The sequence below is a fragment of the Pelecanus crispus genome, chromosome 6 (assembly GCF_030463565.1).
Source record: "Pelecanus crispus isolate bPelCri1 chromosome 6, bPelCri1.pri, whole genome shotgun sequence".
NCBI classification, from domain to species: domain Eukaryota; kingdom Metazoa; phylum Chordata; class Aves; order Pelecaniformes; family Pelecanidae; genus Pelecanus; species Pelecanus crispus.
Window position 1 is genome coordinate 22,261,911 of NC_134648.1, and position 24,625 is coordinate 22,286,535.

The 24,625-nt window shown below is 38.0% G+C and overlaps 1 protein-coding gene across 10 annotated transcripts in view; it reads left to right on the forward strand.

Moving 5' to 3' along the window:
* Positions 1–24,625, forward strand: part of PPP6R3 (protein phosphatase 6 regulatory subunit 3) — a 71,489-nt gene that overhangs the window by 41,187 nt on the left and 5,677 nt on the right. For 6 of the 10 annotated variants that reach the window (XM_075712733.1, XM_075712731.1, XM_075712732.1 and 3 more), the window contains 11 exons: positions 3,020–3,135; positions 3,523–3,608; positions 8,278–8,364; positions 12,056–12,153; positions 14,306–14,360; positions 16,641–16,771; positions 17,912–18,030; positions 18,687–18,806; positions 19,453–19,606; positions 20,888–20,994; positions 21,956–22,106. In XM_075712733.1, the coding sequence (XP_075568848.1) occupies positions 3,020–3,135; positions 3,523–3,608; positions 8,278–8,364; positions 12,056–12,153; positions 14,306–14,360; positions 16,641–16,771; positions 17,912–18,030; positions 18,687–18,806; positions 19,453–19,606; positions 20,888–20,994; positions 21,956–22,106 (1,224 nt within the window). The remainder of the gene's footprint in view (positions 1–3,019; positions 3,136–3,522; positions 3,609–8,277; positions 8,365–12,055; positions 12,154–14,305; positions 14,361–16,640; positions 16,772–17,911; positions 18,031–18,686; positions 18,807–19,452; positions 19,607–20,887; positions 20,995–21,955; positions 22,107–24,625) is intronic. The other 4 variants (XM_075712738.1, XM_075712735.1, XM_075712734.1 and 1 more) reach the window with 3 other exon arrangements.

Consider the following 24,625-nt stretch of genomic DNA (forward strand, 5'->3'; position numbering starts at 1 on the left):
ATTCATAACTGATCTGGCCAGTTCTAAAAACACTTGTATGTTAATACTGGATTAAATCTTTTTCTCGTACTACTTTTTGGTAGCATTCTAATGCTTTTTCCCATGACCGTTTGAGAATACAATACTTTGTCATTCTTACTATGTATAAGATATTACTGTGATCTTTAAAGTCTACCCATCTTCAAGTACAGAAACATACCGTAAGTTTTGAAAGGACAGGAAATACTTTTCTCCACTAAGCAACTGAAAATTTTTTATAAACACATCAAAGCATATTACATATTGGGGAGCAACAGACTCCTAAGTAGTAAAAGCCAAGTCCTCAGAAATGGAATACCTTCTAAAACGATGTGTTTGTGAAAGGATGGAAGTTTCAAGTAGCTAACATTGTCTGAAACTGTGTTCCTAACAAGGAGAAAAAACCCTCAATCTTCACCTGAGGTGGTAAAACAGCTCTCTGTGGGCTCCTAAGTTTGGCTCGGGAGATACTGAGCAGTTAATGCTACCTCTAACTTGTCAAAATACTGAACTAGCTGATGGGGATAGTGTTGCTGGTTTGCAGGTGTATTATTTGAGACAGTTCCACTCCCCAAAATATTCCTGTTACTACTTGATGTGAATCAGATAGTAAGTATATGGCTAATGTCACTGACCTGAAAATAAGGATGTTGGAGTAGGTGAGGAGAATAGTACAAAGAAAGGGAATGTGACTGAATTAGAATAACTGTAGAAAACACGTGCTCCTGAATGTCTTCCATTTTATATTGTATTCTCCTGAGGTTATAGAGAACTGCCAACTTTATCAGTAATTAGACTCTCATAGGAGAGAAGTATTGAAGTTATTTCCATAGATCCAACCTAAAACTATTCTTTGGTTGGGTAAGAATGTTCTTGATGCAGTGCATACCATATGGATGAATTAATTAAATATTCAGTCTCATGTTTGCATGTTGAGAAACAAGCAGACTTGTAAGTAATTCACCCCTTTGTCCAATTTTGTACAAGTATGACTCCAAATATAAAAGATAAGTCTTTAAGATAATCTAAAGGTACTTTTAGCTTAACTGCTTCAGGAAATTGATTTTTTTTTTTTTAAATGCTTTTGTATTTCTGTCAATGTTATTTCAAGCAGCTCTAGAAGCTTGAGGGTGACTGCTTTCTGCTGGTGAAAATCTGACATAGTAAAAAGCTGTTTGATTCACTGGGATTAATAAGCATTTGCTAACAGAAGATACAGTTGTATTCTAGACTTTTTGGCTAGGCAATGACTAGTCAATCCACTTTATCAAATACAAGTGCTCTTTATGCCATATATCCTGTATTAGAAATGATAACTGTTGCTTGTTTTGAATGTACTTGTTACCTAACTGGTCGAAATAAGACAGGAGTCTCTCTCTCAAGTTGTTCCTGTAAACAATGTGATAGTGTTTCATTCATGACATCTTGCGTTGACATAACATAATGTCGTGGTTTAGTCCCAGCCAGCAACTCAGTACCACGCAGCCGCTCGCTCACTCCCCCTACCCCGATGGGATGGGGGAGAGAATCGGAGGAGTAAGAGTGAGAAACACTCCTGGGTTGAGATAAGAATAGTTTAATAATTAAAATAAAATAAAGTAAAATAATAATAACAATATAATAATAACAGTAATAATAATATACAAAGCAAGTGATGCACAATGCAATTGCTCACCACCCGACAACCGATACCCAGACAGTTCCCGAGCAGCGGTCGCTGCTCCCCGGCTAACCCCCCCCAGTATATATACTGAGCATGATGTCATATGGTATGGAATAGCCCTTTGGTCAGTTTGGATCAACTATTCTGGCTGTGCCCCCTCCCAGTTTCTTGTGCGCCTGGCAGAGCATGGGAAGCTGAAAAAGTCCTTGACTAGCATAAGCAGTACTCAGCAACAACTAAAAACATCAGCGTGTTATCAACATTCTTCTCCTACTAAATCCAAAACACAGCACTATGCCTGCTGCTAGGAAGAAAATTAACTCTATCCCAGCCGAAACCAGGACACATAATTTCCAGTTACCTCATGTGTTAGATGATGATGGTGGAAAATCAAGTAATCTGATTTGTGTTTGCTACTTCCTGAACTGCTGTTACTTCACAAAGATTTTAGTCAAGTTTAAGGTTTGGGTCTTCCTTGATTTCCGCCCCCCGCCCCGTTCCTCCATCCTTTCATTTAAAAAGCACAAAACCTTAAAAAGCTGACACAACAAATGTCTGGTTAGCTTGCAGCTAAACTTTAGAAATTCAGTCCAAGTCGGAGCTCTCTAGCTCTTTGGTCGGATCTAGAATGGTTCCAGCTGATCATAGCAACTCAAAGCACTACTCTAAAAACTGGTAATTCCTGTTTCTACAGAGCAGTTCTGGCATAAAAAATACTCAAACCACCTTGTAATTGTACCTTTGGTATGCACTTCAATGTCATTCCTAAACTTCAGGAAAGCAATGATGCTAGCTTAAATTTCAGTTGGTCATACCATTCTAGCTCTGTGTGCTAAATGTGATGTTAAGAAACTCTGTAATACTAGAGCACACTTAAGATTTAAGAATTTTCTTTCCTCTTTTGATCATTGACTCAAAGCTCTGAGAGAATGTGTGGTGTAATGGGGTTTTGAAAAATACTCTTAGCAACAGAAATTTCCTAAAAACTGGATCTGTTGTTAATTTTGTCTTTATCTTGATAATGCTGTAGATTTTTCTTTCTACACACACACAAATGTGAAAGCAGAAAATTATTTCTGCTAGTGTTCAGATACTCTGCACATCCTTTGTGGTAGTTTACATGCTTGTTAAGTCCTCTAAAATGGCTCAGTGTAGTCAAACCAGTTGGTATCTTAAATTCTTGAGTATTTTTGTGAACCTTTGGTTTTAGGATGCAGTTCTGCTTGAGAACCCCTACGCTATTTGTCTTGTGCAACTTCTTGACTCTGGAGTGTCTTATTAGAAAATACAGTAGTGTGCTCTGAGTGTGGGGACTTGAATTCCTTTTGTCTCTTTCAGGGCTGAAGGAGGAAGACGGCATGGCTATATGGGTCATCTGACAAGGATAGCAAACTGTATTGTGCATAGCACAGATAAGGGGCCAAACAGTACGCTAGTCCAACAGCTCATTAAAGGTAATGTTAATGGTCTGAAGTTTGTCTTCATGGCTTTTATTATCAAATTTTGAGGAAATGAATCAAACTTAAATTAAAAGGCAGCTGTTGGGTAAAAGAAGAAAATATTGATTATTTCTGACGCATTCAATTTAAAAACAGCCATCCTTAAACATATGCTTAAGTCTTTTTTGCAAAAAGTATCAAAGCTCCCTGAAATAAATGCAAAGAGATGCTGACCTGCTTAATTTGAACTTGTTTGCTAGATGGAGTAATCCTTATGGATTTAGGAGGATGTGTATGTTCTTTGCAGTATTTCTGGTAGAGCAGAAGAGAACAATTAAAAATTGAGTGATGTTCCATTGTTGATAGTATCAAATTGGGGTTTTTTTCTGTTTCCTGCACTAGAGCTTCCAGAGGAGGTCAGAGAGCGATGGGAGACATTCTGCACAAGCTCTTTAGGAGAAACTAACAAGAGGAATACGGTGGACCTGGTAAGCAGTGATGCGTAAGGTATCAAAGTAGCTGCTGTTTACTTGGGCCTCAGTTTCTTTTTGTCAGCAGCACAACCAATCTTCCCAACTACCATGTGCTTGTGTCAACAAGTACATCTAGTTGCTGAGCTATGGAACTGATAATTCTTTAGTTTACTTTTCAACTAAAGCCATATCATTAATATTTTGTACGGGAATCTTGCAGTAGTTCAGTTTGTATAGCTCATCCCAGACAGTCGCCAAGAAGGAAGATTTCTTTATAGCTTCAAGTTAGTGTCCTTGAAAGCTCCTGTGTGCTTGAAGAGTACAAACTAAAACTGCAGGAGCTGGTGTTAATTGCTTTATCTATGGTATGTAAATGAGCCTATGTAAGTTTAATGGGAAAATGCTACCTGCATCCCACTGCATGTGGTACTGACCTTACTTAAATCAAGTAACTTTGCATACTTTTGTTGTGCACCTGTCATATTTTTTCTGCATACAGAAGCAGTGATTACACTTTTAGAAAAAAGCTAAACTTAAGTAGAAGCATGAAGAGGTTTTGTGTAATCATGTTAAACATACAGCTTAAGAGTAATCACTTGGAGACTTTAATAAGCAGAGACTTTTTCCAATGTCAGCAGACCAATTAATGAATTTTAATACACCTGACTTCTCCAGGAATGCAGTGCTTTGCATGTGGCTTCATTAACTTGTGCTGGTGCTATATTAAACAGACTAATAAACTCTTAAATTTGCTATTTCAACATAACATAGCAACTGGAACATAATGCTAACATGATGTGTGTGGCAGTAGAAGCAATAGGAAATTAATCTGAAACTGCAACTTGTGGACAGGACTAAATGATTTACAGATTATGTTTTTTCCATAAGCCTGTGAATGCAAAGAAGTTCATAGTACTTGCAGAATAATGGTATTTTCCTCTTGTTAGAAACTACTTCTTGGTCAAGGCCAAGAGAAGAGTCATCTAAAGAGGCAGAATTTTAAGCTGATTTATAATTAATAACACTGTAATTAGCTCTTTAGATATGTAATCATTTACTTGGACATACTTGATGTAACAACAGTAAAACCTCATTTAAAACATATCTCCAAACTCCACAATATTCAGTTGAATAGAAATACGAAGCATGAAAACATTCTTGTATCTAAAAATGCCATCTGGAAAATACTGTCTCTTTTGAATTTCTAAAGTTGTAGGCTTTGTTTCTGCCTGCGTGATCCATTCTCATGAGCCTTGGATTAGCATTCAGTTTAAAGATAAGCAGTAATGGACAGTACAGTGTGGTGTAGGAGATATTAAAAGACAGATCTCATAGAAAACTCTTCTTGTTGTTTTACTGAGTCAAGTTTAAGTTATGGTTATTGTATCCTGAAAGCGCAGCCCTACCGTATTTCTTCCCAGTCATACTGCCCCCTAATATCCATGCTTTTGATCTGTGCTTTGGTTTCCATAGACCTGTCCTCTCCACCTATAAACCTGGACAATTTGATGTGTCTGAGTGTTTGAGCTCTTCTGTAAGTTGATGAAAGCATCCTGGGTTAAAACAACAGCTTATCAGAACTAATGCTTATACCTGAAAAATTATATATCTGATTTAAAGTGCAGATTTTCAGTGTCCCCAGAGCAAGATATTAAGCACACCTTTCTTAATTTTCTATGGATAAGCCTTATATTTATTGCTGGGTAGATGAGTAGACTTATTTACTCAGTTCAAGGTTTTGCTGTCCTGAGCAAGCTGTTGAGCAGAATCTAGTCATGGGCGATGTAATAGTTAAGCGTGCAGTTCCTGTCAACACAACAGAACTGTCATTTACTGTTATACTTGATCTTCTTCAGTCAACTTACTGGATTTACTAAGCTCAGATGATCTGATCTTTATGTGTACGCATACTGTTACTATGTGAAGTTCCTAAGTTAGCTGTGTGAAGGCTAGGGAAATAACTGTTCTTGTGAGTACAAGTACAGTATTTCAGTCATTTGGTGCTCAACAGAGAGCTCTTTTACTATAATGGAACAAGGTGTGTGGTCCTGGGGTCCCATGCATAATGAACTGATTCTGCAGTCATGAGACTGTTCTTTTTCATTTGTTTTACATGAGGGACACTGATTATAAATCTATTAACACTTTATCCCTTTCATTCTCTTTCTCCCTCTTTAGGCTTTTCTGTCTTTCAAACAAGTTCTTGTTACATTTTCTAAACCAACAGTAACTGCAGGCTTAGAAGTGATCATGTAGCAGAACTATCTCAGAGTTACCTCGAAACACTTTACAGAGTTTACAGGAAGTTTATTTTTGCTTTTCCACTGCTAATTGTACTTCTGGTAGAAGGTAGACAGTACTTCACTAATCTTACCTACTTACACTTACCTAGCTGAAGATTAAACAAATGTGTAATTGTTCATTTTCTCTTTAGATAAGGTGCATTAATGGTGCTGATACAGTGAAGAATGCTATGCAATTCGTAATACTAGGTTTGTACAAGAGACTTTGCATAACTTCAGATGTGTCTCTTTATGGCATCTTTCCAATATTAGTCATGATATTGAGTGATTGTGAGGTATACTTAAAGACTAGGTAAGAAGAATATACCTCCCCTAAACCTGAAAATAACAGTCTACAGGACAAATTGTTCATGGTTGCCTTAAAAATCACCATGTAGTTCCTTTCTCTTAAGGAAAATCCTTCTCAGTATTGCCAGGAAATGAGGCAAAAAATGCCACACATTAGAATGAATTATTTGCAAAAAGTGCCTGTGCTGTGTGTTAGTGTTAGAAAGCAACCGGTCTGAACAGTGAGGAGCTTTCTTAAGTAAAGAATTAATTGCCAGAATTTGCAGTGGTCATTCCCACTCCCTCCCCCGCATAATTCTGCCATTTATTTATTAGGGTGGAGTAATGCTTGTTTCTTCTTTCAGGTTTATGCTTCAACCACAGCAGCTGTCAGAAAACAAGAGAAGTAGCTCATGTATCTTAGGCCTTGTGACCTATTGGTTCCCAAAGAGAGAGTTTGGTGGAGAAGACATTATGTCTAACTAAGAGTCCTGAGCTTGTTTCTGTTACAGCAGTAAGGGCAGGATTTCTATTGGGGATTAACTTGTTCATTAGTAGTAACTAAAACTAAACAAACAACTTCTTACTTGGTTTTGTGTGTCTTTTCGCCCAACAAGTTGCAGTTGTAGAAGGAGTTGGTATATTAACTTTTGTCCTCTCAAAATGTGCCCACATGAGGGGGGTGGTATCTAGGGCAGCCCAGGTTGTGGTATGGAATGTCATATAATTACTTTGAAGTGTGCAGACTTTGCAAGAATATTTTCATAAATACACACTGAGCACTAACCTTCAATGGATTTGGTCTGTCATTTGATACAACAGTTCTTCTCCAGACACCACAAGCCCAGAGTTCATTTCGTGTATTACTGTTCTTCCCACTTACTGACAGTTTTACTGTTGATAAGTCAGGTTTCTTTCAGAAATTCACTAACTTGAGGTCAGGGTACTTCTAGTATGCAAATTGCAGAGCAGGGCTGAATGGTAGATGTGCAAGAATAAAGCACTCCAAATTATTTTTTAAAATGTTATACTAACAGAGGAAAAAGCATAAAAGCACAATATACTTCAGGTAGTAACTTTCTTCATTTATCTCTTGCACGTCTCCTGACTGTAGAATGACTGTTCTGTGATATTTGTGGGAGCATAGAAGGGTGTCTGTCTTGTACTGAAACACATACAAGGCTTCATACTCCATTTGTATAGACTTGTATTTTCTTCAAAAAATAAAAAGAATCCATGAACCACCTGACTTCACTAGAGAATCTGTAACATGGCATTCTAGGGGAAAGAGTTCTAGAATAATGCAATATATTATAGTACAGTATAAATTTTGTCATCTGTAGAATTGCTTTATACTAGTGATCCTTCATAGAGCATGTCTTAAGGGTCAGCTGTTGCTACTGTTACTTTAGGTAATTGCTGTCCTAGGTAAAATTACTTTTGGAGTGCTGTTCTGATTGAAGATGAGTACTTCCAGGAACATGTTGCTTAGATTGCAGTGTCACTGAACAATTTCCACTAGTTCTATGTCAGATCATAAAAAAAAAAAAAAATCTTTTCTTTCAAGGGTAATGATTAAAGCAGCAGTTGCTGCGGCAACAACTGCATGTTTGTTTCTGCAAGTACACATTGGTTATGAATTTCTGAAGTTTTAATTCTTTTGTCATTTTGTAAATAGTGTAGATACCTAAGACAGTTTCCCTTTAATTTTTATATATTTTATGTGTAGGAAAGGAGGAGGACCTCTGTGTATAATGTAGTATTTTGGTGACTACTAATTAACTTGCTGTTCTATATATTTGATGCAGTACAAAGACAAGATGCAAGTTTAGTCTCATTTTGGTTTAGATAACTGTCGGCTGTAGGACTGGCTTTTGAGGTTAAATACTCATTCTGAAGTAGTCAAAAGCTTTGGCTTTTGGGTATCTAATACTCATGTATGTGTTAATGCTATTGAAATATTTCAGGGACTGTTTTGTGTGGTATAGCAGTTGGGAAAACTAAAAATAATTCAGTTTCTTGTGTTGATATGAAACTGAAGATTCAGCCAGATAGTGTGAGTATACTTGAGTGGCTGTCATATACTGTGCAAATGACTAAATTCCTTTGTATAGGTTACTACCTGCCACATTCATTCTTCCAGTGATGATGAAATTGACTTTAAAGAAACTGGCTTCTCACAGGATTCTTCTTTGCAGCAGGTGAGTTGAATTCTTTTAACAGCATAAGTTGCTTTTTCTCTAAAAATAAATAAATTTAAAAAAAGCAGTGGAACTTGTATTTCTATCAGAAGCAAGTACAAATCTAGAAAGTTTAAAATAAAACTTAGACATGTGTGCATGCACGCAAGTGCGTTTTACCAAACCCAGCGGTATGGTTTTTAACACAAGTCATGATATCTCGGTGTGCCTTCCAGTTTTTAGTCTTAGATCATGCTGTATATGCAGATCTCTACTCATGCCTAAGAACACGTTTTATATACCAGCTGTCTGGCCAAGTTGAACACAGTTTCTGTGTTAACTTTAGTTCTTACTACATGAAGAAGTTTGAAATGGTGGCTTTTAATTGTGGTTTTTGGCAAGTGTGAATTGCTGTGAAAGCAAATACGGGTTTCTGTTTGGTTTTGCTAATAGGTTTTTGGGTTATGTTTTTTGGTTTTTGGGTCGTTTTTAAATGCTGACCCTGATTTTGATGAGGAAACAAGGAGGATTGGCTATTGATTGTTACATGCGTTTAGTTTTTGGCAAAATGTCAAAGTCTGCAGCTGTCACAACAATATAAATGAAGAGTGAATTATGCTTTTGTGACAGGTCATATCTAGCAGCTTGAATGTTTTTTCTTTATAGACCCTTGATACCTGGCAAGTGTATATAGCCAAATATTCCTGAACTAAATTTCCAATGAACTTGATCACTTATTTTTAAGTTCAGTATGTGCTTTCAGCAACTCATTTGTGAGTGTTTCAAAGATAATTGTTTATCACTTGGTTTAATGAAAAAAAAATTGAGAATGCCTAGGGAATTTTCAGATCAACCAGGCTGAAAGCTTAAGTCAAAGCTGTGTCCACCTTGAAGTTTTAATGCTTTCACAGATGACTAATTGATAATGGTACAGTGTTTAATATGGTTATGGCATTAGAGTATTTTTGCGATGAGTGATTATGGAGAACATTGGTGCCATTTTGATGAAGAATGACAGCATTTCTGTAATAGTACTGTCCTATCTGCAATATGCATCTCTCTCAATTCTTTCACTGGTGGTGAAAGAGTGAGAGCCATGCAGCACAAGACTGCTGGTAGATCCCTTATATGGAACACGTTACTTACCTGGGTTATTAACCAAAATCTTTCAGCTCACACTAATGGCTATGTTATGTAACTACATAGTCTTAAGACTGGCTTCGGTACTTTATGCATCTTCTATAGTTTTTATAATACGTAATTGTTTATCTAAGTTTGAACTGTGGGTGGTGGCTCAAGCTTTAAGAATCTGATGGATTTTTATCTGATTCTGTGATTTTGTGTGCGTAAGGCGCACCTGAATACAAACTTGTTGGGTGCTATCTTTAGCAGCTCTAGTGAGAAAGTAAGATTTGGAAATATCTCTGTGCTTTTCCTGCATCCCTTTAGTTAGTGACTTGCTGTGCCTAGGCAATCGAGCAGTTCCAGGTCATTAATATGGAGAAATGCAGATGGTCCAGTGCTGTTTTTTTCAAGTTTGTCACCATTTTCTTAATCTTTTTTTTTTTTCCCCTAAGCTAAGCTAGTGAAATACACTTTCTAAAGTGGTCTTGTGAGGAAAGCATGATACTAGACCAGATAAATCACTGATGGGAAATGGATTGAGATTACTTAAAGCATTCTCCAGCTGCACAAATTTGTTCATAAAGGTGTCTCTGGCTTCAGCTAGGATACCCTATTCTAGACCAATAGTTAAAGGAGGGAATGGGAGGTAGATTTCCAAAATTCAAGTGGACCCATTAGGAATTGGATAAGGGATGAAAATACTAAGGAACCATTTCATCTTTGGTTTATTTTTGTCAAAGTTAACTTCTGCATGTGCAGAATTACTTTTGCTATGACTTCTTTCTTCTGGCATCCAAATCTAGTTTATGCTTTTTTCTTCTAATGAAGACCCTTTGTTCCAGAAGGGAAGGTTTCTTTTTCTCAGAAGCACTTTTTATGTAAGTTTCTGAGTAAGACTTCAAAACTGACATATTTGAAAAAGTGTTCCATCACCTAGTTCTGGGTTGTAAGGTTTCTTGTGCCAGCAGTATTTAATGAGCTGTCTTGCTGTGGCTCTGGAAACTTTTACTCCAGGAAAGCGTTGTTGTTCTGGTCTTCACCAGCTTAGTACCACTTTTTGTCTCTCTTAGCTTACTGAAAATATGTTAAGAGAACGGGATAGAACTGTATAGGGTCTGAGAGACCCTAGCAGTTTATAACTGCAGTTTATATACTTGTTATAGACAATTTTGATGTAGTGATAAGATTTCACACTAGTTTTGTAACTAGCTGCTGTCATAAACCTCATGTCTTAATTTTCTGTTTATCCTGTGAATGGTGTTCTTAATGGTTGTGCCTTTTTATAAAACAGAACAAGTCTATTAACTTCTTGGGGTCTTTTTCTTCCCCTGGAGGTAATTCACCAGTGTCTTTCAGTCACATGTGCTTTATAATAGTGAAAATACTTTACAGGAAAGGAAAGCTTAGTAACCAGTGTAAAGCAGAGTAATTATTTTATAGGGAGGACAGTCAGTAACTGATTGTCTGCCTGTGTAATGTTGATATACTAATTGTGTTAGTGTGAAATCCTGAAACTATCAGATTTTAAAATTTAGGATCAAAATGTAAAAGAGTTCTTGCTTTGGCCTGGCTTAGCATAGTGACCCTACCAGTCATGAGGGTTTTTCAGACCCACTCCCAGCCGTGATAGTGTCTTGCTGTATACCTCATCCTTCTATATCTCCTTTCTTTTTCCTCCAGTTTTCATAATGCCTTAATTGAAACTTGCTTTTTTTGACCACTTTCTTGTTTTCTTTCCATATTCACTTTGTACAGCTTTACCACCTTCTTCAAAGGTTTTGTTTGTATACTGTGTCCCTTTAGTTACCTGGGCAAGAAACAGAGAGAGTTGTTGTGATAGCTGTATTTCCTAGAATATCTTAGCATTGGCTGACTTTACACATGGAAATAACACTATTAAAAGTCCCTAGAGAATGGGTCATATAATTATAGTACTGTGAAATAAGGGACAAAAATTATTATTATGGATAGGAGAAAATGCCATGTGTACCTTAACGTGTATATACCCATCTGCTGGCAGTTGACACTGGCATATTTATTTTAAAAAAAAAAAAAAATACAGTGGAGTCAGTGACACTGCATTGAGATGTAAAATGTTCAATAGTTTCCTTCTTCTAGATGTTGAATAGACAGTGCTGGTGTGTGTGCCTGAGACTGATATTTCTAGTGACAACTACATGACAAATATGCAACTGCGCTTTAGTGTCTATATATAATGTACTTTTCTGGTGCTTACCATTTATAACTTCATGTTATTTTGAACAGACAGCTTTTTCTTTTATCTAGTATACTGTGTTGTGTCGCAGTTTCTTTGGGGTGCCTTTGGAAAATTGCTGATTAACGTGGTTAAACTACAGATCTAACTTCCTTATTGAGACCTGCTATTAGACTGGCTTTCAAGTCATTAAATGTAAGTAGGTGTGTAGTCAGTGTTACCATTTAAAATTCAGAGGTTAAGACAAACCCTTTTCCTGTCCTTTATGTTTAGATTAGAGAGACTTTTATTTCTTTGGAGCAAAATGGGCAAATAGGATTTAGAATATTATTAGAATCATTATATCACTGTCGTTGGTCCTGGGGTTGCCAGGCCTTTTCTGATTATCAGATGCAACAAATGACGTCCAATTTTATTGACCAGTTTGGCTTCAACGATGAGAAGTTCGCTGATCAAGATGACATCGGCAAGTGAGTATAGCGTTATACTGGTTTTGCCTGTAGTCTCGGGAGTTTCCTTTCTTAATGTGCATTTGGCTGTGGTTTTGCTGATGATAAATACAAGACTTTACTGATATGAGGCAGTTGCCAATCAGTCCCGTCTTTTTGTACTATCTGTGTGCATTGATAGAAGCCTCCCTGAACAGTTTACAGAGGAAACCAACCACTTACCTTCCATTTCTAATGTCCTGGTTGTGCCAACATGAGAACACAGTGCTTGTGAATAAATAACTAAATTAAACTCTGCTTTTGAAAGCTATGTCTGTCCAATGACATGGCATTGTTTGGGGCACTTCCACTTTCTGTGTGCCTCAAAGTGATGCTTTTTTCCCTGCTGAATCTATATACCAGAGCAGATGAATAGCTTTACTTTTACTTTTTCCTGGAAAAGATGACAGGAACAACACATCTGTGAGTGTACTTTTCTGTAGGAGACAGTAAGGAAGGTCATCATAAATCTATCTTTGTTTTCAAGGTCAAGGCAGTTAAGACTTATTTTACAAATAGGGTAAGTGATGAGGAAATGAGAACAATCTTGGTCAGGTAAAAAAAAAAAAAACCAAACCCTAAACAAAACCAAATCCCAAAAACCACAACAAAAAACATGCCATACAAAACCTGATCTCTTTCTTCAGTTCTGAGTAAACTGATGCCATAATGGGAAAGGGAAGGAATCGGGGTTCTTGCTGCAAATAGAGTTGATCTTGGGTTTTTTTGTAAGAATTCATGGCCTGGGATGCAAGAACATGCAGATAAGGGTAAAAAGCATTACTTGAAGATGGTTTCTAGAATGGTAAAATACAATAAAATGTCTCAGTGCTCTTCTGTAAGACATGTTTAGTAAGTGATGGTTGACTGAAGCTTGCACATTGCCATCTAAGAAGCATTGCTGCCTTTCTATACCACATAATCTTCTGAGATTATAGATTAAGATATGATGGGAGAGGAGGCAACTCAGGATACTCTTTAACTTTGTTAGAAGCAAGTGGATTTTGGCAAGGATAAGAGTTGGAATTCCTTTAAGATCATGCCTTTGGTAGTGTATGGTCTTGGTGGAAAGAAGATGACTACTTGTGTAAGCAGTAGTCTTGAGATTTGCGATAGGTATACTGATGATGTACTCATGAGTTGAATTAAGCTGTAGATAAAGTCACTTTAAAGTTATGCCTTTTGTGCAAGCATCAATTACAGCTTAAATTGCTTTCTTACTGTTGTACAGTAATTCAGATGGTAACTTGCACAGTAATTCAGTCACACTTAAAACTTATGTTCCTTTAGGTGACTTACCTTGTTCCCTACTTTGTAATGCAATGAGGATTAGAGAAAGAGTAGTATGTCCTCTGCTGAATGCACTGCTATATGTCGCTAGAGAAAGAATATATTAACTCTTCTGAAAGTCTGATAGTACTCCCCATTTTTTTCTCCTCCATTTCTTTTTGCTTCCCCTAGAGATTTAGTTTGTGTAATGCTATTTTTAGACTAAGACATGTTTGTAATTACTTTAGTGAAACAGCTGAATAGCTTAATGTGTGAAGATGTGTAAAGCCTAATATTTAGTGTTCAGTTTGGAAAAAAACTTAAGTGATTGGTTTAAAAAAAAAAAAGTAGAGGTTCCTTTTTTTTCTTTAGGAAACAGAAGTTGATACTATGTTTTTCATTTTCTCCCTTCCTGTTGAGAACGTCCTTCTATGGAGTGGTAAAATCAGTTAAAAGGTATAAGAGCTGCTAATGCAGATCTTTGCAGGATTTTGATCTGTATAATGGTACACCATAGTCAGATTAGACATTCCTTAGGCCTACTTTCTTTTCCAGTGCATAACAGTACAGTACTTGAGATTTGCATATATCATTTCAGTTATGCTTGCTTGTTGCATCTTCATGGCTAACTATAGGGTAGAGGTGACATTGTTTTGTATTTTTGTTTAAAATATTTCACAGTTAGAAAAATCATATGAATGCCAGGCCTCCTTAATGTGGAATTTGACTGTTTTATGTTGGAAACTACTTTGTCTTTAATCTTATATTTTTAGATTATTGGAAAATGAGAAACCTAAGAGAAATGAAATGTCTTCGTGTCACAATACAACATCTTGTTTTATTGCATACATCTGCTTTTTTGTAGTGTTTCCTTTGATCGGGTCTCAGACATCAACTTCAGCCTCAATACAAATGAAAGTGTAAGTATGTGTTCCTGTACTGTCAGAAAAATTATGTCTTTTAAACTTTGGTGTGACCTCAGAGTTTTGGTGGTGGTTGTTATATTTACTCCTTTGATGTGTAATCTTTGGAAAATAACTATACTACCTTGTTCCTGTATCATGAGATTTTCTCTTGGATTTGGAAGACGCTATTGTTGTTCTTTGTGATCAGTATTAAACAGAATTGCTTCTAATTTGTATGGCCAGGTTCAAGAACAGGCTTGGATTCAATTTGTGTATATTGCACACTTGTGTTTTATGAGTAGAAGCTATTTCAGTCTTCCAGTGAGATTGTAGTGACAGGAAAGTAAGGACAGAGATTTAACCATAGATATTATTTGTTAGTTGAGCTGAAATGAACCCCACTACAGAAAATAAAGCTGGAGTACTTGGTGGTCTGGTTATCTGAAAAGCTCTTCAATGTCACTCCTGTATGCCATTCTTAAACATGATGGAAACTCCTAGCTGTTCTGTGACAGTCCACTCACCTTGTTAGTAGCTGAGTAAAACAAGCACCACTGAATATTTCCTTGACAAGCTTTAAGTTGTTAAGACGTAGTTTTCTGCTGCTTTTGGAGGAATGTTTTTTTCCCCCTGGTTTAAGATTCTCTTCAGACTAGTCATATATTTCTAAAATGTTTACTAATTTAAGTAGAATGATTAATGTATGTACACAAGTCTATGGGACCTGATGAGATGCATCCCAGAGTCCTGAGGGAATTGGCTGATGTAGTTGCCAAGCCACTCTCCACGATATTTGAAAAGTCATGACAGTCAGGTGAAGTCCCTGCTGACTGGAAAAAGGGGAATGTTGTGCCCATTTTTAAAAAGGGAAGAAAGGAGGACCCTGGGAACTACCGACCTGTCAGCCTCACCTCTGTGCCTGGGAAGATCATGGAACAGATCCTCCTAGAAGATATGCTCAAGCACATGGAGGACAGGGAGGTGATTCGAGACAGCCAGCATGGCTTCACCAAGGGCAAGTCCTGCCTGACCAACCTAGTGGCTTTCTATGAAGGAGTGACTGCATCAGTGCACAAGGGAAAAGCAATGGATGTCATCTACTTGGATTTCTGTAAAGCGTTTGACACAGTCCCCCACAACATCCTTCTCTCTAAATTGGAGAGAGATGGGTTTGATGGGTGGACTGTTCAATGGATAAGGAATTGGCTGGATGGTCGCATCCAGAGGGTCGTGGTCAATGGCTCAATGTCCACATGGAGACCAGTGACAAGTGGAGTCCCTCAGGGGTCCGTACTGGGACTGGTGCTATTTAACATCTTCATCAATGACATAGACAGTGGGATCTAGTGCACCCTCAGCAAGTTTGCAGATGACACCAAGCTGAGTGGTGCGATTGACACTCCAGAAGGACGAGTTGTCATCCAAAGGGACCCGGACAGGCAAGAGAGGTGGGCCTGTGTGAACCTCATGAGGTTCAACAAGGCCAAGTGCAAGGTCCTGCAGCTGGGACAGGCCAACCCCCAATATCAATACAGGCTGGGGGATGAAGGGATTGAGAGCAGCCCTGCGGAGAAGGACTTGGGGGTACTGGTGGATGAAAAGCTGGACATGAGCTGGCAATGTGCGCTTGCAGCCCAGAAAGCCAACCATATCCTGGGCTGCATCAAAAGAAGCGTGGCCAGCAGGTCGAGGGAGGTGATTCTGCCCCTCTGCTCTGCTCTGGTGAGACCTCACCTGGAGTACTACGTCCAGCTCTGGGGCCCTCAGCACAAGAAGGACATGGACCTGCTGGAGTGGGTCCAGAGGAGGGCCACAAAAATGATCCGAGGGCTGAAGCACCTCTCCTATGAGGCCAGGCTGAGAGAGTTTGGGGTTGTTGAGCCTGGAGAAGAGAAGGCTGCGAGGAGACCTTACTGCGACCTTCCAGTACTTAAAGGGGGCCTACAGGAAAGATGGGGAGAATCTTTTTAATAAGGCCTGTTGTGACAGGACAAGGAATAACGGATTTAAACTAAAGAAGAGTAGGTTTAGACTAGACATTAGAAAGAAGTTTTTTACAATGAGGGTGGTGAAGCACTGGAACAGGTTGCCCAGAGAGGTGGTAGAGGCCCCATCCCTGGCAGCATTCCAGGTCAGGTTGTATGGGGCTCTGAGCAACCTGATCTAGTTAAAGCTGTCCCTGCTCACTGCAGGGGGGTTGGGCTAGATGACCTCTAAAGGTCCCTTCCAACCCAAAGCATTCTATATGATTCTATGATTAATCATAAATAGATTTTATACTTTTGCTGTATTTAGGGCAATATAGCCTTGTTTGAGGCATGCTGTAAGGAGCGGATCCAGCAGTTTGATGATGGTGGATCTGATGAAGAAGACATTTGGGAAGAAAAACATATTGCATTTACACCAGAGTCCCAGAGGCATTCCAGGTAAGAAATGTGTTTTTCATCCAAATGGCAGTATAGTGAGCCCTCAGTACTGAGCATGTCTTTTGGTTCAGGCTGACTGTTAGCACAGGCTGTCCAACATAACTAGCTATTTCCAGTCTGTGGACAAATGAATAGAGAGATGGCTCTAGTGTCTGTCTTCCAGCCATAATTTGCAGAAGATGGCAATAGCTGCCCTGCCTGCTCAACTGTTCCTGCACTTCAGCTTTTGTAGCTTGTTTTTTTTCCCTGCTGCTTATTCTTTCCCTCTGCTTTTAAACCTGCTCAGCCATTCTTGCCTTGGACAAGGCAGTCCAGCTCCACACCTCTGTAGACCTTGCTGTCCTCTCTACGGTACCGGTGTGGTTGTGGACAAAACTGCGTAGGAAGCTGCGTTGAGGGGAAGGAGCATCTGGTCCCCAAAACTCTCAGGGCTGTGCAGCCTCCCTACTGAATTTTGTCCCTGAATTTTGTCTACTGAATTTTGTCCCAGGGTAGTTTTGGCTTTTCTGACCTTCTTGCAGCTTGAGTCACAAACCCCATCTCTCCTTCCCTTGCAACCTTAGAAATGCACGTGGCTAATACCTTCTGTACAAAATCAATTCTTTTGTCTGATGGTGTTGTGGTTACTTAATGTGATGTTTTTCGGGGACATCCTTGCCTTCTCACATTACCTGGCTTTTTGTGTTACTTGCATTCACCACGAAGGGAGAGATGCCCATAGGGTTTAAAGTATGTATGTAGCTAAAGAGGATGGACTGGAATACAACTGGGGAGATTTCAGCGCTTCCATTCAGTGTGAAGAGACCAAATAGACCAACAATCTCTGTACACAGATCTGATTCCTTACTTTCCTTTTCTGCTCTCTTTTGTATGGCAGGAGTAAAACCAATCTTTTGTCTTTTACTTGCATATGGAGGGAAAAAAAGATAGCCTTTTTACATGATCAAGTGAAAAACCTTAAACCTTGGTTTTTTGAGAAAGAAATGAGAGGAATACTAACAGCTAACAAATTATACGTCAGTTAATCTATCAGAAATGATAGCTGTTGTAATTCTCTTTAGCCTCAAACTCTCCAGCATTTGATTATGCCCAGCGTCTGATACTAAATACAGAATGTAAACTACTTCTTTCTGTTTTAAGTTCGGGCAGTACGGACAGTGAAGAAAGTACAGATTCTGAAGAGGAGGATGGAACAAAACAAGACTTGTTTGAATCGCGCACCAATACAGAGGACAAAATGGAAGTAGACTTAAGTGAACGTACGTAGCTCTTCTCCCAGCTGCTTTGAGTTATAGGAAAGTGTTAGATCTAGCAGTCTTATTTTGTAGGAGTGTTCCTCATTTACCATTTTTATTCCAACTATCTTAATAAAAGAGTCTTTCCTACTGTAAAGAGTGCTTGCAGCAGAGCATGCAAACGTTGGGAAGTTTGAATTCCTTAAGCGTATTGAGTCAAGTTACTTAGTCTCTCTAAAATTCATGTTTCTGCTCTTCAAGAGGAAAAAAAGGAGGAGGAATCAGAAAGTGAAGGATGAAATGTGATCGTTTATACATCTTGAATGCCTGCAAAAGTAATAGACTGTTAATCTCCAAACCTAAAATATAGCTGTTTTTACTGGAAGCCTTTCAGACCAACTTTTCATCTAACAGTGCTCTTTTAAAAGACTTCCTACAGAAGCCAAGTGAATTTGCATTGGTCTGGTTTCATGTGTGAGTGGAAGACGCGCATCAGTAGACTCTGTGGAAACTTAACTAAAGTAATTTGTTCAAAAGTTTTCACATTCAAGTCACAGTAGACTAAACTGGCTTTAGTTAAACTGGCAATATCTGTAGGTAAAAGCCCTGTGTTTATCTAGACTGTAAGGAATTAAATTAAAATAGAAGGAAAAGTTAAGGGTTTTCTTTTCTTTTGTCAGATTGGTGTCGTTGGCATCTGTGTGTCAAACAAGTTTTGATCCATGTGGGTCTCCTCCCATATCTGCCTGGGTTGGAATTTCTAATTGCTAGTCAGAGCTTCCTTTTCAGCCTGTTTTTTTGTAAGTGTTAATGAAAAACGTTTCCCTTGGGTAGGTGAAGTGTTTTGAATTGACCTATCCTAAGTTAGATACTGTTAAGTCACAGTTGCTCTAAAATCTAAAATCCCAGTAAATATTTTAAGTTGTAAAAAGCCTTAAACTTTTCTGAAACTTAGCGGTGGTGTTAGTGCATGAGAAATTATTTAGAGACTGCCCATACCTAAGTTGACATGCTCGTTTTCTGTGTTCAGGAAAATGTGCATAGGAAACTGAAAAGGGGGTGAAAACTCTTAAGTGGTTTGTTTTTTTTTTTAACAGAAATTAGTTTTGAAAAATTATAACAAATATGTTGATGTTTGTTTAAAGAATAAAGTGGGATTGTACTTGTGATCTAGTATGGTTTATTGTTTTTGTTCTTCAGATAAATTACATCAATTTTTAGCAGAATACTCCAAGTTACTGTTTTTAAAATTCTGGCTTACTAGCAGAATTTCCCTTTTAGGGAATGCGATAGTTTTTTAACGAGAGGATTCTTTTGCATGTACTTTAAAGTCTAGTTATGAATTTTTCTGCTTTTTTTGGAACGAGAATCAGTGTGTTAGGTATATGTGCACTCATGTTCTTTATTTAGATTTGTTCCTAATGAACTTGTTGGATGGTTTTTCAGCACCAAACTGGTCAGCTAACTTTGATGTACCCATGGAGACCGCACATGGTGCCAGTCTGGATTCTGTTGAGTCTCATGTGTGGAGTACAGAAGAACCTATGCCAGCAAAAGAAACTGGCTGGGCTTCCTTTTCAGAGTTCACATCCTCTTTGAGGTAAGAATGTTAGTAATTCAGGGCAAGTTCTACAGTACTAAATGTAATGGCAGCCATTTGGGTTTTTTGGGGTGTCCATCTCTACCCAAGCCTGTGTTGGTAGTGTTCTGGTGGAATACAAGGTGTATAGTGTTCAAAGGGCCCCATGTGTTATAACAGTATGTCTTTGTATGATCTACCTCATAGCAGGCTTTTGTAGGATGGGTGGATCCTAGTGTGTCATTGTTTTAGAGGGTTTTTAAAGAATACTTGGATCGTTTAATATTGGCCTCTGACCAGAATTTGGGCTGTGATTTTTTTATTTCTATTTTTTAGTGTAGAATGAACCCAGTGAAGGGTTGAATGTGAACTGTTGAATGTAAACGTCATAAAATGTCTATGATGATTCTGTTTTGTGGATGTTGTAAAACAAATAGGTTTTGGTTTGGTTTGGGGTTTTTTTGTTGTTTTTTTTTGTTTGTTTGGTTGTTTTTTTGAAAACTTGCATGGTTAAGCAGCTGTGATACCTAGGTTAGGCAGTTCTGCACTATTTTGAGAATGCCTGAGATACACTTTATTTTTTTAGCTTGAACTCTACATAAAAAAATAACTGAAGGCCTCTGTGTAAGTACCTAATCATACAGATGTAAATTTTGAGTTGCCAAATACTAGCAGTCAAGAACTGATTCCTTCTCCAATCAGAAGACTCTTCCTTTTACACATCTGGCTCTCAATTGTCTGTCTGGGCATTAAACAGATTGGATATAAAAGTGTGATTTTTCCAAAATAAACCAGTCTATTGTTTCATGCTTGAGGCAGATAAGTTGATAACAATATAATTATGGGTTTAGAAAATGAAGACTTGGAGTTGCCACATTAGTGGATAGAAAAGACATTATTCTATAAATGGTGAGAAGTGTTTCAAGTGGCCAAATCTTGTCTTTTGAGTTCCTTTAGAATGAAAAACTTGGAGCTATACTGTATATATGATTAAGTAGTAAAATCACCTCTGTGGTGGATGATGAGGACTGCTCTACTACTTGGAATCAAACCAAATAAAACAAGTAAAAATAAAACCACCGCCAAACATGTACTCAGTCAGCTTAGTTGTGGTGGATTTTGCATTACTAAACTTCTGTTTAGTGTGTCTTCCCAAGACTCCTACAAAAAGAACTTGCAGTCATTCGGTTTCAGTAGAGTTCTAGGCCTCAGCTCTGATATAGGTCTAAAAATAGTGTTTTAAGAACATTTAATTCTGCTATTCAGAAATGTTTCTAAAGGTTTTTTACTTTGTATTTGAAGCTCAAAAGATTCCTTAAGAAGTAATTCTCCTGTGGAAATGGAAACAAACACAGACCCAATTGATCCCTTGAATGCAAATGTAACTGCCCTTGCAACACAGCTAGAGAGTAAGTACACAGCATTCGGAAATGCAAACAGATTGATTTCAAGAGTTGTACCTGAGAAAGATCTCCCTGAACTTTAAAATCTAGGTTTTCAGAGACCTCTCATCTGGCTCTGGTGGTGTTCTGCCAGGTAGTGAAAATGACTTGTTAAAGAATTTCTGAACTATTTAAAATAGTTTCCTATTTAAAACAGGAGCCAGTGTTACTGTTACCTCTAAAAAGCCTGCACATAGTGAACAGAAAAGCACTACAAAGTAGCTGAGTGTATTCTGTTAGAGAATCCTCACCTGTGTCAGCACTTAATTAGCTGAGCTGATGTCTGAGAAGCGTGGTAGCCTCTAGTCTCTTTCGATGTGGCAATAGGCTAGTAGCCTCAATGTGTTCAAATTTCCCCTTCCTGCTCATTCCTTTCCAAGTTACCTTCACTGTGCATGCACTAATTTTTTCTTCTACATGCATGAACTGGTTAAAGGCCAAACACGTGCTAACTAGCTTTTTGTGTATGTTATTAACAGACAGAACAATAAATGCAGATGAGAAGTCCAGGGAGACTTGATTTCCCGAAGGCTTGTCTGTACTTGGAAACTTACTGTCAAATTTGTAGTGTGTGAGCTTGTGTAATGAATTTGACTGTACAGAAAAATAATACATCACTATAATTGTACTAGAGTCTTGTTCAGGCAAGCCTGTTGCAGTAACCATTGTCAATCTAAATCACTAAGTGGCTTGCAAAATGAAAAAAAAAAGTTACGGAAAGTGACTTTTACTTAAGCCATCTGTAAGAAGTACTTATGCTCTATATATGTGTATAGTGGGGGTTGCAGAAAGGTGGCTTTCTCTGTAAGGAAGGATTCAAGAAATGTACAAAACTGAAAAAATACCATTCTGGTTGTATTGGCTTATATGCTTGCTCATGAAATAAAAACATAACCAGCTATGTACTAAATTACTTCTATATATCTAGCCCCAGGAAGTGTTGCTATGGAGGCCAGCTCAGATGGAGAGGATGATGTAGAAAATGCAGACAAGGTAACTGAAACAGTAATGAATGGCAGCATGAAGGAGACACTGAGCCTTACTGTAGATGCTAAAACTGAAACGGCTGTTTTCAAAAGGTGAGAGTGCATATTTATCATCTTCCCACCCTTGTAAAATAAGCACTGTTGATGGAACACTACGTGTCATCAAAAGGAGTTCTTTGCACGTTATAATTCCTGAGGCTTTAATTTGAAACCTTCTTTCAAAGTAATGGTTTTGAAATTTTACTTCCAGTTAGTTACTGTAACATATGACTTTCTTTATCAAGCCTTAATTTCAGTGGTAGTGGAAGGCTGACTCAATAACTTTTGACCCTGATGCACATTATTGTGCATTTTTATGTACAATTATTCTTCTAACATACAGTTAATTGCACATCAAAGCTAAGCTTTTTAAATTTTGCACAGAGTTGTTAGATTTGGATTAGAATTCCATCCCTCTCATCCAGGAGGATGCAGGACATTAGTTGAAGGCAAGCCAGGCACTGCTCTTGAGAGTAACTCATCAGACATTTAGGGTGTTGGTGGTATGGGTGATGGGGTCAAATCTGTTCTGTACTACAAGTGGCACATAGAATTCTAGAATAACCGCAAGAGAAAACTCCTTAATTCTGGTATCTTCTGATACAAAGTGTTTGATTTGGGAATAACTGTCTTACAATATGGTTATATTCTATATTCCATATATCAAAATTGCAGTCCTTTTATGGGAATAAAGCACACTTCCATTTTGTCTACCTGAGATCTTGTCTACTAAGATCTTGTGATCTTAGATTTAATGATCAAGTGTTTTTTATTTTGTATTAAATCTTTATGTAGGGAAACACAGGCTGCAAACAGTGTGACCTGCAAAAATAATTTTGCCTTTATTAATTTAAGCTGGTGTTTTGTTGTCCCCCCTGCCCCCATCTTGACAATGTTACTAGCATTCTGGCATGCAACCTTCTTCTCGTTCTTTTAGAATAATTTCCTGGCATCTGTCCCTATTCTAGCTTTAAACATTGAAAAGAAATTGTCCATATGTCTTGGAAGTTGCTTAAAAAAAAATCCCAGTACATTTCAGTAGAAAAAACTTCCCAGTGTTGGTCCTTACATTGCCCTTCTTTTAAATTAATTTTAAATGAATAGTAGTAGTAGTAGATAAGTGCTATTCATTTTGGATGGTTCAGGAATTGAAACGTAACAGCGTTCAGTCACTCTTGCTTCCATCCTTTTGATTATTGAAGCAATAAATAACAACTCTAATGTCTTTTGGCACCTGATTTCTGATATTTTTCAGTAGGGAGGAGAGAGCATTTATGACTGCACAGTGCTTATAAATCAAATGGTATTGTTAGAGGAATTGAACCAAAGCAGTTTAGAGGAGCATTGTGACTCAGTGTGGTCTGATGTGGCATGGAACCATAGTGCCTTGCTGATTTGCTAAATGACGCATCTGCTGTCCAGTTTATTCTGTATTTTGGGGAACACTTTTATATGGTCTGCGCTCCTATTGTGTTAGATGTTTACAGTTGGATTTAGTTATCCATGGTGTTTTTACACTTCTCCTTAAACTGCTTTAGTTCACATGCACTTCAAAGTTCTATGACTTCTGATACTGGTGCAAAAGCTAACAGGAGGCAGCATGTGATAGCAGTTCCTGGCTGCCTTCATGGAATTGCCTGCTTGAGCTGTGGAGTAAGCACTTCAAATCCTGTACTTAAAAGGACACAGAGGTGCAAAGGGAGGCAATATCATAGAATTGCCCAGATCAGAAGAGACCTCAAAAGATCATCTGGCCCAACCTTTTGTGGGAAAGGGAGCCTAGTTGAGATTGCCTAGCACTCTGTCCAATTGCATCTTGAAAATCTCTAGCAACTGGGGACTCTGGGATCTTAATTTGGAAAATAAATATGGAGACTGTTCTACTCTGATAGAGGTATGTGGCCTCATACTGAATCAATGCTCACATGGCTTTCTTTAAACCAACTGTTAAATATGCCAGAACAACAAATGGGAGAAAAAAGTAGTATTTCCTTGGGAATTAAATATCTAAAACAATGCTGAGGAAAAAAAAAAGTCTGGATTAAGGGCCAAATAGAGTACTGACAGGAGGTCCTACTCTGGCCTGCATAAATAGATTTGTTGCCATAGAGATATGATTGATGTTTGTGCCTGCTTCAGAGCTACCTTATAACTATCTCTTGCAGGTATATGGTCAAATTTGTGTTTTAGTGCACTCATAATGATGTGGCTGAGGTGGGAGTGGGTAGACTAGAGAGGCAGAAAAGCTTTGATTTAGGGGCAAAACACAAGTATTTGTTTGCTAATGACTTCTGAGGCTGCCTAGTTACATGGTAATGTCTTACATAGTGTGAACGTACTGCTTTTTCACTGAACTATGTTTGGTTTTGTCCCCGAGAGGAAGTTCATGAACTAGATTGGCCTGCAGTCTTAGTACTGCATAACCCATACGTTGTATTTCACTATGGAGTTATTAGGGAATTTATTAAAGATGGTGATGAAGTAATGATTCTGCTGATATGTTTCATGGACAGACTTTATTAATGCCAGTTTCTGAGGGAATCTTGAATTTCTTTTGTACTTTCTTCCTTCCA